Source organism: Lepidothrix coronata, unplaced genomic scaffold, assembly GCF_001604755.1.
Source record: "Lepidothrix coronata isolate B3197 unplaced genomic scaffold, Lepidothrix_coronata-1.0 Scaffold109, whole genome shotgun sequence".
In the NCBI taxonomy this organism is placed as follows: domain Eukaryota; kingdom Metazoa; phylum Chordata; class Aves; order Passeriformes; family Pipridae; genus Lepidothrix; species Lepidothrix coronata.
The window spans coordinates 2,214,267-2,226,814 of record NW_016690289.1 but is presented as its reverse complement, the minus strand read 5'-3'; the positions used below and the strand labels follow the sequence as shown (position 1 = coordinate 2,226,814).

Below are 12,548 nucleotides of genomic sequence, written 5' to 3'. Positions count from 1 at the left end.
TAATCTACAGTTTCAGGGTTTCATGAGAAAAATGTTATATTTGTGGAGATTTACTACCTGTTTTAACCGTTCTAAAGGAAAATGTAGAAAAATCCAGTTGCATTTTCAAAAAATATCTTTAGAAATTTCTTCATGAAACCTCTCTACTACTTCATTATAATTGCTGTATGTGGTTTATCAGAATTATTTTTATCATTATTCTTTGCATTGCTACCTGTAATTTCGAGGTGTTAAGAGGGAGGAAAAACACTTTCTAGAACCTCTTGGAAACCTGTAATAACATCTTCTAGTGACCTTTAAGCTTCAGATAAAACCTGGCTTTAAGGCGTAAAAATTGTGGTTCACTTCATTGAACAATCCACTCTTTAGAGACACGCAACATAGCCAACAATAAATCTTTCTTCAGGTTTCATACTTTCTTTATAAGTCAGCCATACCCCAATTTCATCAATACTGTACTCTAAATCCCAATAATTAAGATCCACCACTGGATATATACCATTTCTAATTATGATACAGAGGGGACATACTCTGTCCAGTGGGACTGAAGAACAGAAAAAACATGGGAGTTTTTTCACCACGTAATTTTACAGGATGGCCTTAAAAGTTTCTTATCAGACAGTGTAAATATTACTTTTTCTAAACTCCTAAATTCATTATGTTTTCATAATGTCCTCCAACTAGACACTAAATCCAATAATTTTCTCATTCATTCTAGTAAATCAATACATTTTGTAACAGTCCTCTAAATAAGGACTAGTTGTTCTTGTTGCAGCATCCTGTTTTAAAAAACTTTTTGATATCAGCAAAGTTTTTAACAACGGGTCACTTAAATTGAAAGGCAGAAATAAAATGGAGGAAAAAATGTGAGGTGGGGGAAAGGGACAAAAGGAAGAGAAAGAAAACTCTAACAAATACAGCACAATTTTGCTTGGATTTTTTTTTTTTTAACCAAAGAAAGAAGCCTTTCATACTTAGAAAGTTGTCAGAATATTGAGTGCTTCTCTAGTTTACTCTACTTTTCATGTATTGTTACAGATAATTTTTAGTTCAGAACATCTGTGAATGCTTTCCTTGACTTTCCTTTCTGAATCACTGAAAATTGTTCTGGGGATTTCTGCTTCCCTAAAGCCAGTAGCACAAAATGTGCAAGAATTGATATATCCCTTCATTCTGTGTTAGAAGTCACTGTAGTGAAAGATTAAGATGTGTCTCCAAAGTATTAAAGTATATTTTTTTATATGAGCAGTAGCTGTTAAGTCCTAGCACATAAGAATCTGCTAGCAGAATGATGACTTGGCAAAGGTTTAGGAAAAGAAGACTGTTGACACAGCAGATTAATGCATTTGTTTGCTTACCCCCAGTCTCCCCTCAAATAATACGATATCTATTTAAGGTTTAATGAAGTTGGATTATACTTTTACACTCCCAGGGTTATTTGCCTCTGTAATATTTGTATTCTAATAACAGGGTGGATAAGTTACTGAATGTGAGGAGGTGAAGAGAGAACTTTCTCTTAACTATTGCCCATCTGTTTCAAAAAATGAGATTTTTGCTTTGAGTAACAAAGACAGCAGAGCATTCATTTGTATTCAATCCAATCCATATGCCTACATTTCCACTGATTCAGCTTTGTGCATTTTAAAAATCAAATTTTGCAGAATGTTATAATTAATTATAGCTAAAAAAGTCATGTGATATACATCTCCCACAGCACGGATTAGATCCATCCTGCTTTACACCACTAGGTGCAAATTGCTTACTGACAGTACTTACATCAGACTTGAATGCACTTTCCTTTTGGCAGCAGAAAGTACAGTGGTTTCTATTATCACAGTATTGAATAAAAATTTAATTTAGCCCAACCAATTTGCACATTATACTGGCATACAATAAACACAGGATAATTTAGGTTGGGAGGGAGATCAGAAGGTCTCAATTCCAATCTTCTGCTCGAAAGACAGATAGCTATTACATAAACCGGGTTGCTGTGTGGTCTTGAAAACCTCCAGGAATGGAGGATGCACAACCTCTCTGGGAAATCCAATCTGTTGCTTTACTGTCCTAGAAGTGAAAAAGATTTTCCCTTATATCCAGTCTGAAATTCTCTGCCTCTTGTCTCTTGTCTTCCCACCATGAACCAGTGTGAAGAGCATGTCACCGTTTTCCATGTAAACTCCCTCTAGGGAGTTACTAGCACCCTGCTCCCCTCAAAGCCCTTCCTCCCCCTCAGCTTCTCCTCCTAGGGCATGGTGCTCCAGCCTCCAATAGAAGGAGACCCTCCACTGAATTTGCTCCATGTTATCAATGTCCTTCTTGTATTGGGGGAGGCCAAAACTGGGGAACAACCTCCTCCCTTGATCTACGGGCTATGTTCCTGTTAATACAGCCCAAGATGCTATTGGCTGTCTCTGCAGCGACAGCATGCTCTCGGCATATGTTCAGCTTGCTGTCTACCAAAGTCTCCAGGTCCTGTCACAGAGCTGTTTCCTAGACAGTCAGTCCCCAGCCGCAGTCATTGCATAGAGCTGGTCTTTCCCAGATTTGGGACTTCATATTTGTACCTACTGAATTTCGTGAGGTTCTTGCTAGCTCGTCCCTTCAGCATGTCTAAGTCCTTTGGATGGCACCACTGTCCTCCAATGTAACTCCTGGTTCCCTAGTCTGGTGTCACCTGCACACTGTGATCTTTCACCTCCTCCAGGTCATTGGTTTAAGAATGTCTAACAGGACAGGATTTGGCTCCTCATCGCTTCTATATATCCCATACATGCTTGACCACCCTTTCAGTGAAGAAATTTTTCCTAGTATCCAATTTAAACCTCCTCTGGCTGGAGGCCATTTCTTCTTGTCCTACCATTTTTACTTGGAAGAAGAGACTGATCACCACCTGGCAACCTCCTGTCAGGCAGTTGCCTTCTTATCTCCAGGCTAAACAACCCCAGCTCCCTCAACCACTCCTCACAGGACTTGTGCTCCAGGCCCTTCACCAGCTTCATTGCCTTACTCTCCACAGGCTTCAGCACCTCAATGTCATTCTTGTAGTGAGAGGCCCAAAATTGAATACAGATTTCAAGGTGCAGTCTCACCAATGCTGAGTACAGGGTTAAAATCACACCCTGTTCCTGCTGGCCACATTATTTCTGATACAGGTCAGGATGCCATTGGCCTTCTCGGCCACATTGTTCAGCTAGCTGTTGACCAGCACCCCCAAGTCCTTTTCTACTTAGCAGCTTTTGTTCCTTTGGCTTTTTTTGAAGACAAAGCACTGTGGTAAAAAAATAACTCAAAATTTAATTTACTGCCACTTTTAATGGTGCAAATAAATTAAATCAGGAAAGACACAATAATAACAATGTTTCTCAGACTGGTAGTAACTGTCATCCCCCTCTTTCACCTCTCCCAAGTACACACATGCTTTATGGTCTTAGGATCTTGGGTTAGATAACATTGTATATGAGAGTAAAGCTGGGCACTGGAGAAATTCAAAACTCTTAAACTTGGTCTGTTTCCAAAGTTATTGTTTATATTCCAAATTATGGCAGCTGCCTTTTAGTTTCTGTTGTTTACAGAAGCAGTGGTATTTTTCTCAATAATCTTTTACTATATGCAGTTTATGATGAAAACTCCATGCTAACTGCTCCACAGCTTCTACACAAGGGCTCTGGAGAACTAAGATGCTTCACAATTAACAATATAATGAAACTAAAAATTATGATCTGCATCCCAAAGAAGGCAAAATACTGCCTTCATCCTCAAATCATAATATTTTAAATAAATTACACTAGGCAATTTGGTGTATTTGGGGATTTTTAAACTACCCTTATGTACTGTAAATGCGTTGTTTGAGTATAAACATGTGTGGTAATTTCAAAATCTAGCAAAAAGTAATTCTTCTGAAAAGTGAATATTAATACTTCTTAGAAAATAAGGCTTAGTACTTACACTCAATTGGGAGGCAGTGTGGTAGAAGCAATGTTAAAAAAATCCACTGTGAAATAGATGTGAAATAGAATTGATTATGTCAAGAAAATTTCTAGAATAGAATGAGGGTTTTATCATATGATTCCTCATAAAACATACACTGTCCAACTACAGGAAAGCATATGCTAAAGTCAGACTAAAGATCCAGCTAAGGCAAGTATCCTGCTTCCATGAGTGACCGAAACCAGAGGTACAGAGAAGAATGAAATTGAAAGGCAAGCATACATCATAAGGAGTATAAGAGCAGCATCATTTTTAGCAGCATAAAAAGTACATAGATGCATAAAAAGAACGGTCTCTCCTGAAACAATTTATTAGTGAACCATGAAGCGTAAAGTTTTAGATCCTCACTTACCGAATCAAACGTGAAAGGTAAAACACTAAGGGAAACTGAAAACCGAAGACAATCAGAATCATGGAAAAAGACATTATTCTTGGTGCTACCTTTTTAATGCAAATATCCCACAATGCAGTGGTAGTCTCTTTCCATGAAACCAATTCAGCACATATTTCTGTAATTCAGTTTCTGTCAGGAGACCTCTACAATACAAACATCATTTAGTATTGGCATGATTTCATTTAAAATGCTATGACTTACTACCCAGCAGGCTGTTTTGACTAGAACTGGACAAATCCAAGCATAGATGCAACCTATAAAAAGCCCTTCTATTTCTGTCTAGCTTTCAAGAAGCACAATGAGATAAACTATGAACATTAACAAACCATTACTTTGATGAGTTATTCCCTAATAATGTGCATAGGACTAAGCATTGAAGAACTACCTTAAGTTTTATGACGTGAGTCTGTAAACTTGTCAGTTCAACCTAGGATTTCAGTCTCAGCTGAGGACATCCTTTTTCTGCAAAAACAGTTCTCCAACACATTCACTACTTTTAAGAAGCTTGAAATTCTGAAGCAAGAAGGCAATAGTTCTAACCAAGGCAACTTTAGGTGAAGGATTCTTTTTCTTTCATTCCTAAGTTTGTTTATAAATGGGAAAATAATAAGGTAGGGTGTAAATTTGCATAATGAATGTCTTAAAAATGAGACAAAAGGAAAGGTAATAAAATACATGTGAGCAGAAAATTCAAAAATAACAATAGCAGTTGCTGTATTTGCTATTTATAAAGTTACTTCTATATCCTAAACCATCTTAACTTGGGCCCTTAACTTTGTACCCTTAACTACATAACAGAATAAAAGACAGAAACTTGGGAAGTGTCATTTGTAGAATTCCCAACTGTTCATTCCAAGAGCATGTAGGCTTCACGCCTTCAAAGGAGAATAGGAAACTGACACCAAATTTTGAGTTCACAATATAACATAAAATACATAGTAAACAGCTTCTTCTATCCAAAAAATGTTTAAGATAAACAGGTTGTTGCTGTCAAAGAGAAAAAAATGATCTTCAAGGTGCTCTACACATATTTCATATGTAATTCACAGAACATTAAAGCTCAAAGACCTCATAAACTTTTGCAATTATTGCAGCAATACAGAGTTCATACCTGTGGCGAGATAGATGATATGGAAAAGCATGTCCTTGCCCTGCACAACATCCACAACCACATGGGAAAATCGACTGTTGTCTTCCATGAAGTAAGGAATTGGAATAACTGGTTGAACAACCTCATGCATTAAGAAGAATTTTTGAGCATCTTGAAGATTTCTCTCAGTCAGATTTGCATACAAACCCTGATCCATGGTGCCACACTGTAAACACAGAAAACTAACATTACTATACGTGGTAACAAAAACAACAGATCTACTCCCTGATTTAAGGCACAAGAAAATAAAAACCAAGGGTAAATCATGTAGTGACACTGTGGAATTCGACTTTCAGGTCCCATTTTGGTGCTAGCCAGACTGTGCAGCAGTTGAGGAAGTTCAGCTTTCCTGAGGCAGTACTATAGAGGCTCCCTAACCCTAAACAATATGGAAGGGCACTAGACAGACCAGCACAAGTGGACTACAGTAATATTATGCTATTCCTATGTTCACAGGGCATGAAGGAGAAAAACTACCATCTGACAAATCAAATAGTTTTCTGACTAGTTTTCTTTATAATTTTCACAGAAGCAGTGCTAAAGACAACAAATTTTCAAAGGAAATTCCATGTCCTACCACAGCCAGGGGCTGAGAGAAATCTGAGGTGAAAGTACCACAAACCGTTCTAGGAGTTTCTTAAGACTCTGTGTTAAATAGCAAAAATGGACAGTGAAGAGCTCTATCAATGTTATCCACGGCAAAGACATTTTTCATTTGAAACTGAACAAATTTTTATCTGAAAACTGTACTCTTTCCTTACAAGAAAGCATTTACTAACTTCATGGACAAGTTTCAATCACAAATAAACTAAGCAAAATAAGTGGTAGTTAATTTTAGCATATTTGTGTTCAGCTGGGGACACAGAAGAGAAAGCTGCTTAATGCATGTGAATATATAAACATCCACATATTTACTCAGGCATAATTGGCATCAGAGAAGTAAAGCAGTACTTCACAACATTTATCAAATATTTGGGTGATGTGAAAGGCATATGCAAGTCATAATTTTCATTCTGTTTTACTATATCATAAATTATGCCATAAATTACAGCATGAGCAAAATACAGGGTTCAAAACCCTACCAGTTTTTTTTCATTATTGCCGTGTCTTCAGTCTGAAATTATGTCATTGTTCCAAATCCACAAATGTTAAAAAAAAGTCAAGAAATTTCATGAGAAATCAGATGATGAGGGAAGAAAAATAAACAACTGGCAGGAAACAATTACTTGCTCTGTATGTCAGATCAATGAAAAAAATAAACCATGCCAGAGAAGAATTTCTGTGACTCCATCAAGCAGGAAAGATTCCAGCTGAACACTCATAGTACACTGAAATTCAAATGGTCCTTGGTCTTATGATAGACATTGCCCTGTCTAAGAGAAAAGCAGTGATCTCTGAAGAAAAACAACATTCCTCAAAACTGAGACTTCCATAGTATTCTAATCTGGAAATATTTCATAAATATAATCCAGCCTTGGAAATACAATATCTGATGGAACTGTAACAACAGGGCAATAGTCTTCCTTCACATCACATACTTCTCTCTGTTATTACTGAGTAGGTGAATACTCTGAGGACAAATCTACTTCTGGGACTACACAAACAGAACTTCTGATACTTTATCATAAGGACTCTATAAAAGAAAAGTCCTTCTTTCTAGGAAGGAAACCAGTGACTAAGTCAATGAATATATCCCATCTATGTGAAGTGTATTCTAAAGCACCACCAACACCACTGCTGCAGTTACAGAGACAGAAATCTAATCTTCCTAAGCAACTTCTATTTTTTAGGTTTTTTTAAGGTCTTAGGCTAGTGCAAGACAGGGTCTTATTAACCATGAACCATAAAGCCTTTTGAGAAAACCTCATGTAAACGATTGTCCCTCTCCCATGTATTCATACCTGAAAATTAGGGTTAGGATTGGGATACGGAAGCCAAGCAGATCGGGAGTTTTCCTGGTATTTGAAGGGTCCATTAAAGGCCTGAGTTATGGCACTCAGATTGAAAACACAAACTGCTGAGGCTGCTATGCTGTTCCTGTAAAAGAAATATAAATATTAACCTAAATAATAACATTAAGTCAACTTGCTGAAAAATAAAGAAAAAAGACTAACTCTTCAATCCTTCAAGTAACTAACTAAGCAGATAAGATCAGCCAGGAGATGATATCTCAAGATAATGATAGATGATAAGCTGATTTAGCACAGACATTGCATTTAAAATATTTGTTGGCCTTACCAAGTAGCTGATGTGGGAGAAACTTAGAACTTCCTACCTTCTGCTGCTGCTCTGATACCACAAGGCTATACTTCCACACAATCATATGCACTAGGGACACCTCTTTTGTAGTTACAAAGTTCAGGATGATATTACTCTTAGGGCTTATTAATGTTTCTTCCATACAACATAGATGAAACAAGGTAAGGATTTATTCAATTTATGGTATGCCTCTGGACCTTATGGAATCCCAGATATCTCCACAAAAATCCTGTCTTCCAAGAGATGATGTACAGTAGTAAGTATACTAGTTCAGAAACCCATCAAGAGAAAACAACTTGGACTGCATACAAGATATCTTGTTAAACAAATAAACACAAATAAATGGCAGTCAGACAAAACATAAAAATTCCTGCATTTGCCTTGAAAATGTGATATACCTAGCAATAAAGTAATTCTGCATAGTGTAAAGAATATAATCTAATTATTATGAAAGCTTGTAATATGAGAACCAGTATTGTTCTTTTCCACATTTTGAAATAAATGAATAGATAATGAAGGTATTAGTTGCACAGATTTCCATTGCAGGTAAAACTGCTGACAATTGAGCCACACATTATTATTTTCTTTTTTTTTTAATATATTTTTCTTTTTATTTAAACTTAGCCTGCACTTTACACAAGGCTTAAGAAAGCATACTATAGAAACTCCAAAATTATGGGAAAAAAACCCCAAGCAAACAACAACACCTGGAGGCACAAATCTATCAGCAACTGAAAAAAGTTAGGATATATGGATTAAATACCAGGACAAAAGAGCAATTTGCTTTCCTATGCTTGTCATCCTTATTTCATAAAAACACCAACACTTGGTGTTCAATATCTGCAGAATCAATTATCATTGGATTTGATAATCCCTTGCCTATATAAATTATCACTAAATGCAGCTCAGTAATAATATTCTATAGTAACCATACCAATGTCTTCTTGAATTTCTTGAAGTCCTTAAGGGACATTAGACTCGCGCTTACAGATTTTTCAGATAGTCTAAAAGAAACAAAATCAGCTTCATTATGAAGCAGTGGCTAGAGTGGAGTTAATCATCAACCATATATAAAAGGTGCAGGTTTGGCTGTTATTCAGTCTTTATTGACAGAAATGTTTCATTTTTTCCCTCCATAAGTATATTCAAGTATATTAAAAAAAGAATTAGAGTACAATAAAGTCATTGCAATTCTAAAGGTATTGAGACTGGAGAATGCTGAATGTGGTTAAGCAATATCTGATGCTGTTACACCAAGAGAAAGGAATATGTTGTTCCATCTCATGGGAAACCTTGGCATTTCTACACCATCAGTTGCAGTGCTGAAAGGTGAATCAGGTGGGTTCCACAGATTATCCATGAACAGGGAGTCAGCATGGGGAAGTAATCCTAACTCTACAACATTTCAACAATGTCCAAAAATTTACTTACAACATTTGATGTCAGGAACAAATATAATTTAAAGGGAGTTATCAAAAAACCCCACCCTCAAACAGTTGTAATTAAATCCTCTTTGAAGAGTCCATTCTGTTGAACAATCAGAATGACAGGCCACCAGGGAAGAAGGAAGTAGCAGCAAGGTTTCAAATACTGTTTACTTTCACGTGACAAAGGTAGTCTTAACATTAGCAAGTCCATTTTCAGAAGAGCCAGGGAGCATCAGGAGCATCGTTCCCCTTCCATAGCCTAAATCCTATGGATTTTCTGCAGTACAATTCCTCTGGTCAAGCTTTTCATGGCAGGAACACGTCAAGGCTATTTTGACTTTCACAAAAGATCATGTTGAAGAGGGTATGTGTATGCCACTTGAGAAATACCTGTCTTTTATTATTTGAACTAGCTAGTAAAACAGATCAATGAAATTAAAATTACTGATCAAAACAACATCAAATTTTCTTATCCCCAGTAATCTCAAAGTCTCTACTATTCTCTTTATAAAAGCGGTGTTTAAATTCACTATATTACTCCATTGTAGGAACAGGTTGAGCTCATCATCTAATGTCCCAAGTTAGGAACTGTCACAGCTGGATGTAAGCAGCCCATCACTAGTCTTGTTCACAGCCTGAGCTGCTGGCCCAGGGGTGAGCCTGAATGTGGAAGATGCCTAAATGTGTTGATAAAGGACTGTGCCAAAAGCCCAAATTCATGCTCACTGTCTAGAATATGTAGGGATAATAATTTGTTGACATTAATTTGTGACTGTTTCCTCCTGATTAATGGATATTTATAAAAGGTAGGTATCCCATTGTTTAAGGGGCCCAACCTGTGTTTTAGGTGTTCAAGGAACTTCTAAAATTCTAGACAAAACTGACTTACACAGCAAGACAATACAAGAAGGTAAGATAATCAGAACCCGAAATTGGAAACTCTGTTCCAGTGGTTTGAATACTGGTCTGCACAGCCATAACACAGAGGCTGTTCTCACTAAGCAACATGTTAGTTGCTTATGTTATCATGTTAGTAACAAAGGAAGTTTATGAGACAAATGACTCTTTTTTTTTAAGAGCTAAGCAGCTTTTGGTATCAAGCTCAGAGTCCAGGGATCTCTATCTTGACCTAATTTTTTAACATTTAACAAATTTTAACACCAAATTGAATTTTTTTTTTCAATTTTACCTTGTTGATACAACAGGTTCAGTTAAAATTAAAATAAATTCTTGTTTGGACCCTTAAACTCACTAAAGTATATGTTAGGACTAATTAAAATACATAAGAGCACCTCTTGTCCTATTTTGGGTAAGATGCATTCTTCCTGACAAGGTCAAAATCCATCATGTCAAATTCATGATCATGTCACATTACAATTATAAGATATTTTTTCTTAAGTACATCATTTCCTTATGTATTGCAATAGTATGCAAAATAAAAATTAATGCCTTTCTAAGAACAAATGAATATGATGACAGAATACTCTTAAACACAACTGGATCCCTGCTTTAAGGAAATATTAAGAATTCCTCCTCTCATTTCTTCAGCAATTCACGTGGGAAACATTTAGAACTGGTGCTTGTGCATAAGAGGACAGTGGATTGGGCAAAACAGAAGTTTGAATTTATGATGTTTACTTGGCATATACAGAAGAGAGCAGCTCAGAAGTTTAAGTTTTTGCTTTCACAAACAGCAAGAAAATAAAATATATAATTCGTTTTACTTACACATTAGTGGTAAAAATTCCATAGATCAAGTCCAATTCTGGCAGGAAGAAAGTGCTCTGAAGTTCATTATAGTAAAATGGAATTTCTCCAGGGCGAGAGCAGTTCAGACGAGCTTTCATGAAGGTAGTCCAGGTATCCTCCAGCACAAACTTGCCACCAATATCATTTTTACACACCCGAGCAGCACGAGAGAATACTGTTTTCCCACAGTCGTGTTCCACCGCATTCTCCCGGAAGAAGAAGTAAGTAAAGTTCCCAATGTCATAAGATGACACAAAATTTGGCTCTGAAAATAGCAGGAGGAAAGATCATTTATCACCTTCTTGTGATATATGCATTTATATGCATATGGAAGTTGGATTTACCTTCAAATATTAGATTTAGAAAAACCCACCTTTGATTATCCTTTAGAGAATTGGCGCAATGACATCTGAACAGGACAATTCATGTCCAATCACGATTATGAGCTACATGATCATGATATGCTGGGTTTATCTGGGTAGAGTTAATTTTTTTTCACAGTAGCCAGCATGGTACTATGTTTTAGATTTTTGCTGGAAACTGTGTTGATAATTCAGGGATGTTTCTGTTATTGTTGAACAGCACTTACACAGAGCCAAGGCCTTTTCTGTTTCTTACACCACCCCAACAGCACAAAACGCCTGCTGAGTTGCCAGCTGGGGTTAAACCATGACACGTGGCCTGACAGACTCTCTGCTCTACGGGTCTGTAGCACATGACTCTGTCGGGCAACCTTGGCCCAGCTTTCTCTATTCCACCATCAAAAGTGTTACTGAATTTCCGTTCTCTACATATGGGCATAGTGTCTTCTTAAAATGTAATTGCTTTATCTGTTAACACTCCTTCTGCTTTACCACCATGCCATTACTCCAGATTAGCAGAATAATGGGTGGTAACTGATTGTGAGTGAAAACGTATTCAGAGGATGCAATGAAAAGAGAACTATACAAAAGCATTTGATGGAAAGATAACTGCATTTCAACCCTGTCTTGCTTAAAGCTTTTGATAGTATTACAGTAATTTTCTCTTTCTTTTAAAGAAAAAATTAAAACTGACCAAAAATCTGATGGTGATGAAGGAGAAAACACAGAATATGTAAAAAAATAACCTGGAAAACAACAGATGGCAATATTTCTTAAAACAAAAAAAAAAAAAGGAAACAGTAGATACCAAAGAAAATATACATAAACATATGATCCATTTCCTAAGGATTACTAGAACTGAAGAAAGTCCATGACCTTAAGATAAGTTGGCAAACTGATGAGTTGTTAAAGACAAATTTTTCAAGAAGGGCCCCCTTTGTGTAAGGAACCATTATAAAACACTGATAGCCCCAAGAAACAAGCAAACTTTATATTCTCATTCCCAAATTGTATTCTGAAGCGGGAAAAAAAATAAGCAAAACTTTTTTTAAAACATCTATTGTGAGGAAACATTCCAAAGAAATTTAATAGGTGAATATTTCTTGACAGCCCTATTGTATAGGAAAAAGCTGCTGCAACTAGATCTAAGCATTTTACAGGCATAGTTCAAACCTGTCAAAACTTTTGAGGGGCACTAGAAAGGGAAGGAAGCTGGCCTT

At 36.6% G+C, this 12,548-nt stretch overlaps 1 protein-coding gene across 3 annotated transcripts in view; it reads right to left on the bottom strand.

Annotated features, from left to right (window-relative positions):
- SEMA5A (semaphorin 5A) overlaps nt 1-12,548 on the bottom strand; it is a 274,990-nt gene that overhangs the window by 123,435 nt on the left and 139,007 nt on the right. For all 3 annotated transcript variants that reach the window (XM_017824133.1, XM_017824131.1, XM_017824132.1), the window contains 3 exons: nt 10,946-11,231; nt 7,433-7,568; nt 5,493-5,697 (listed from right to left, as the gene is read on the bottom strand). In XM_017824133.1, the coding sequence (XP_017679622.1) occupies nt 5,493-5,697; nt 7,433-7,568; nt 10,946-11,231 (627 nt within the window). The remainder of the gene's footprint in view (nt 1-5,492; nt 5,698-7,432; nt 7,569-10,945; nt 11,232-12,548) is intronic.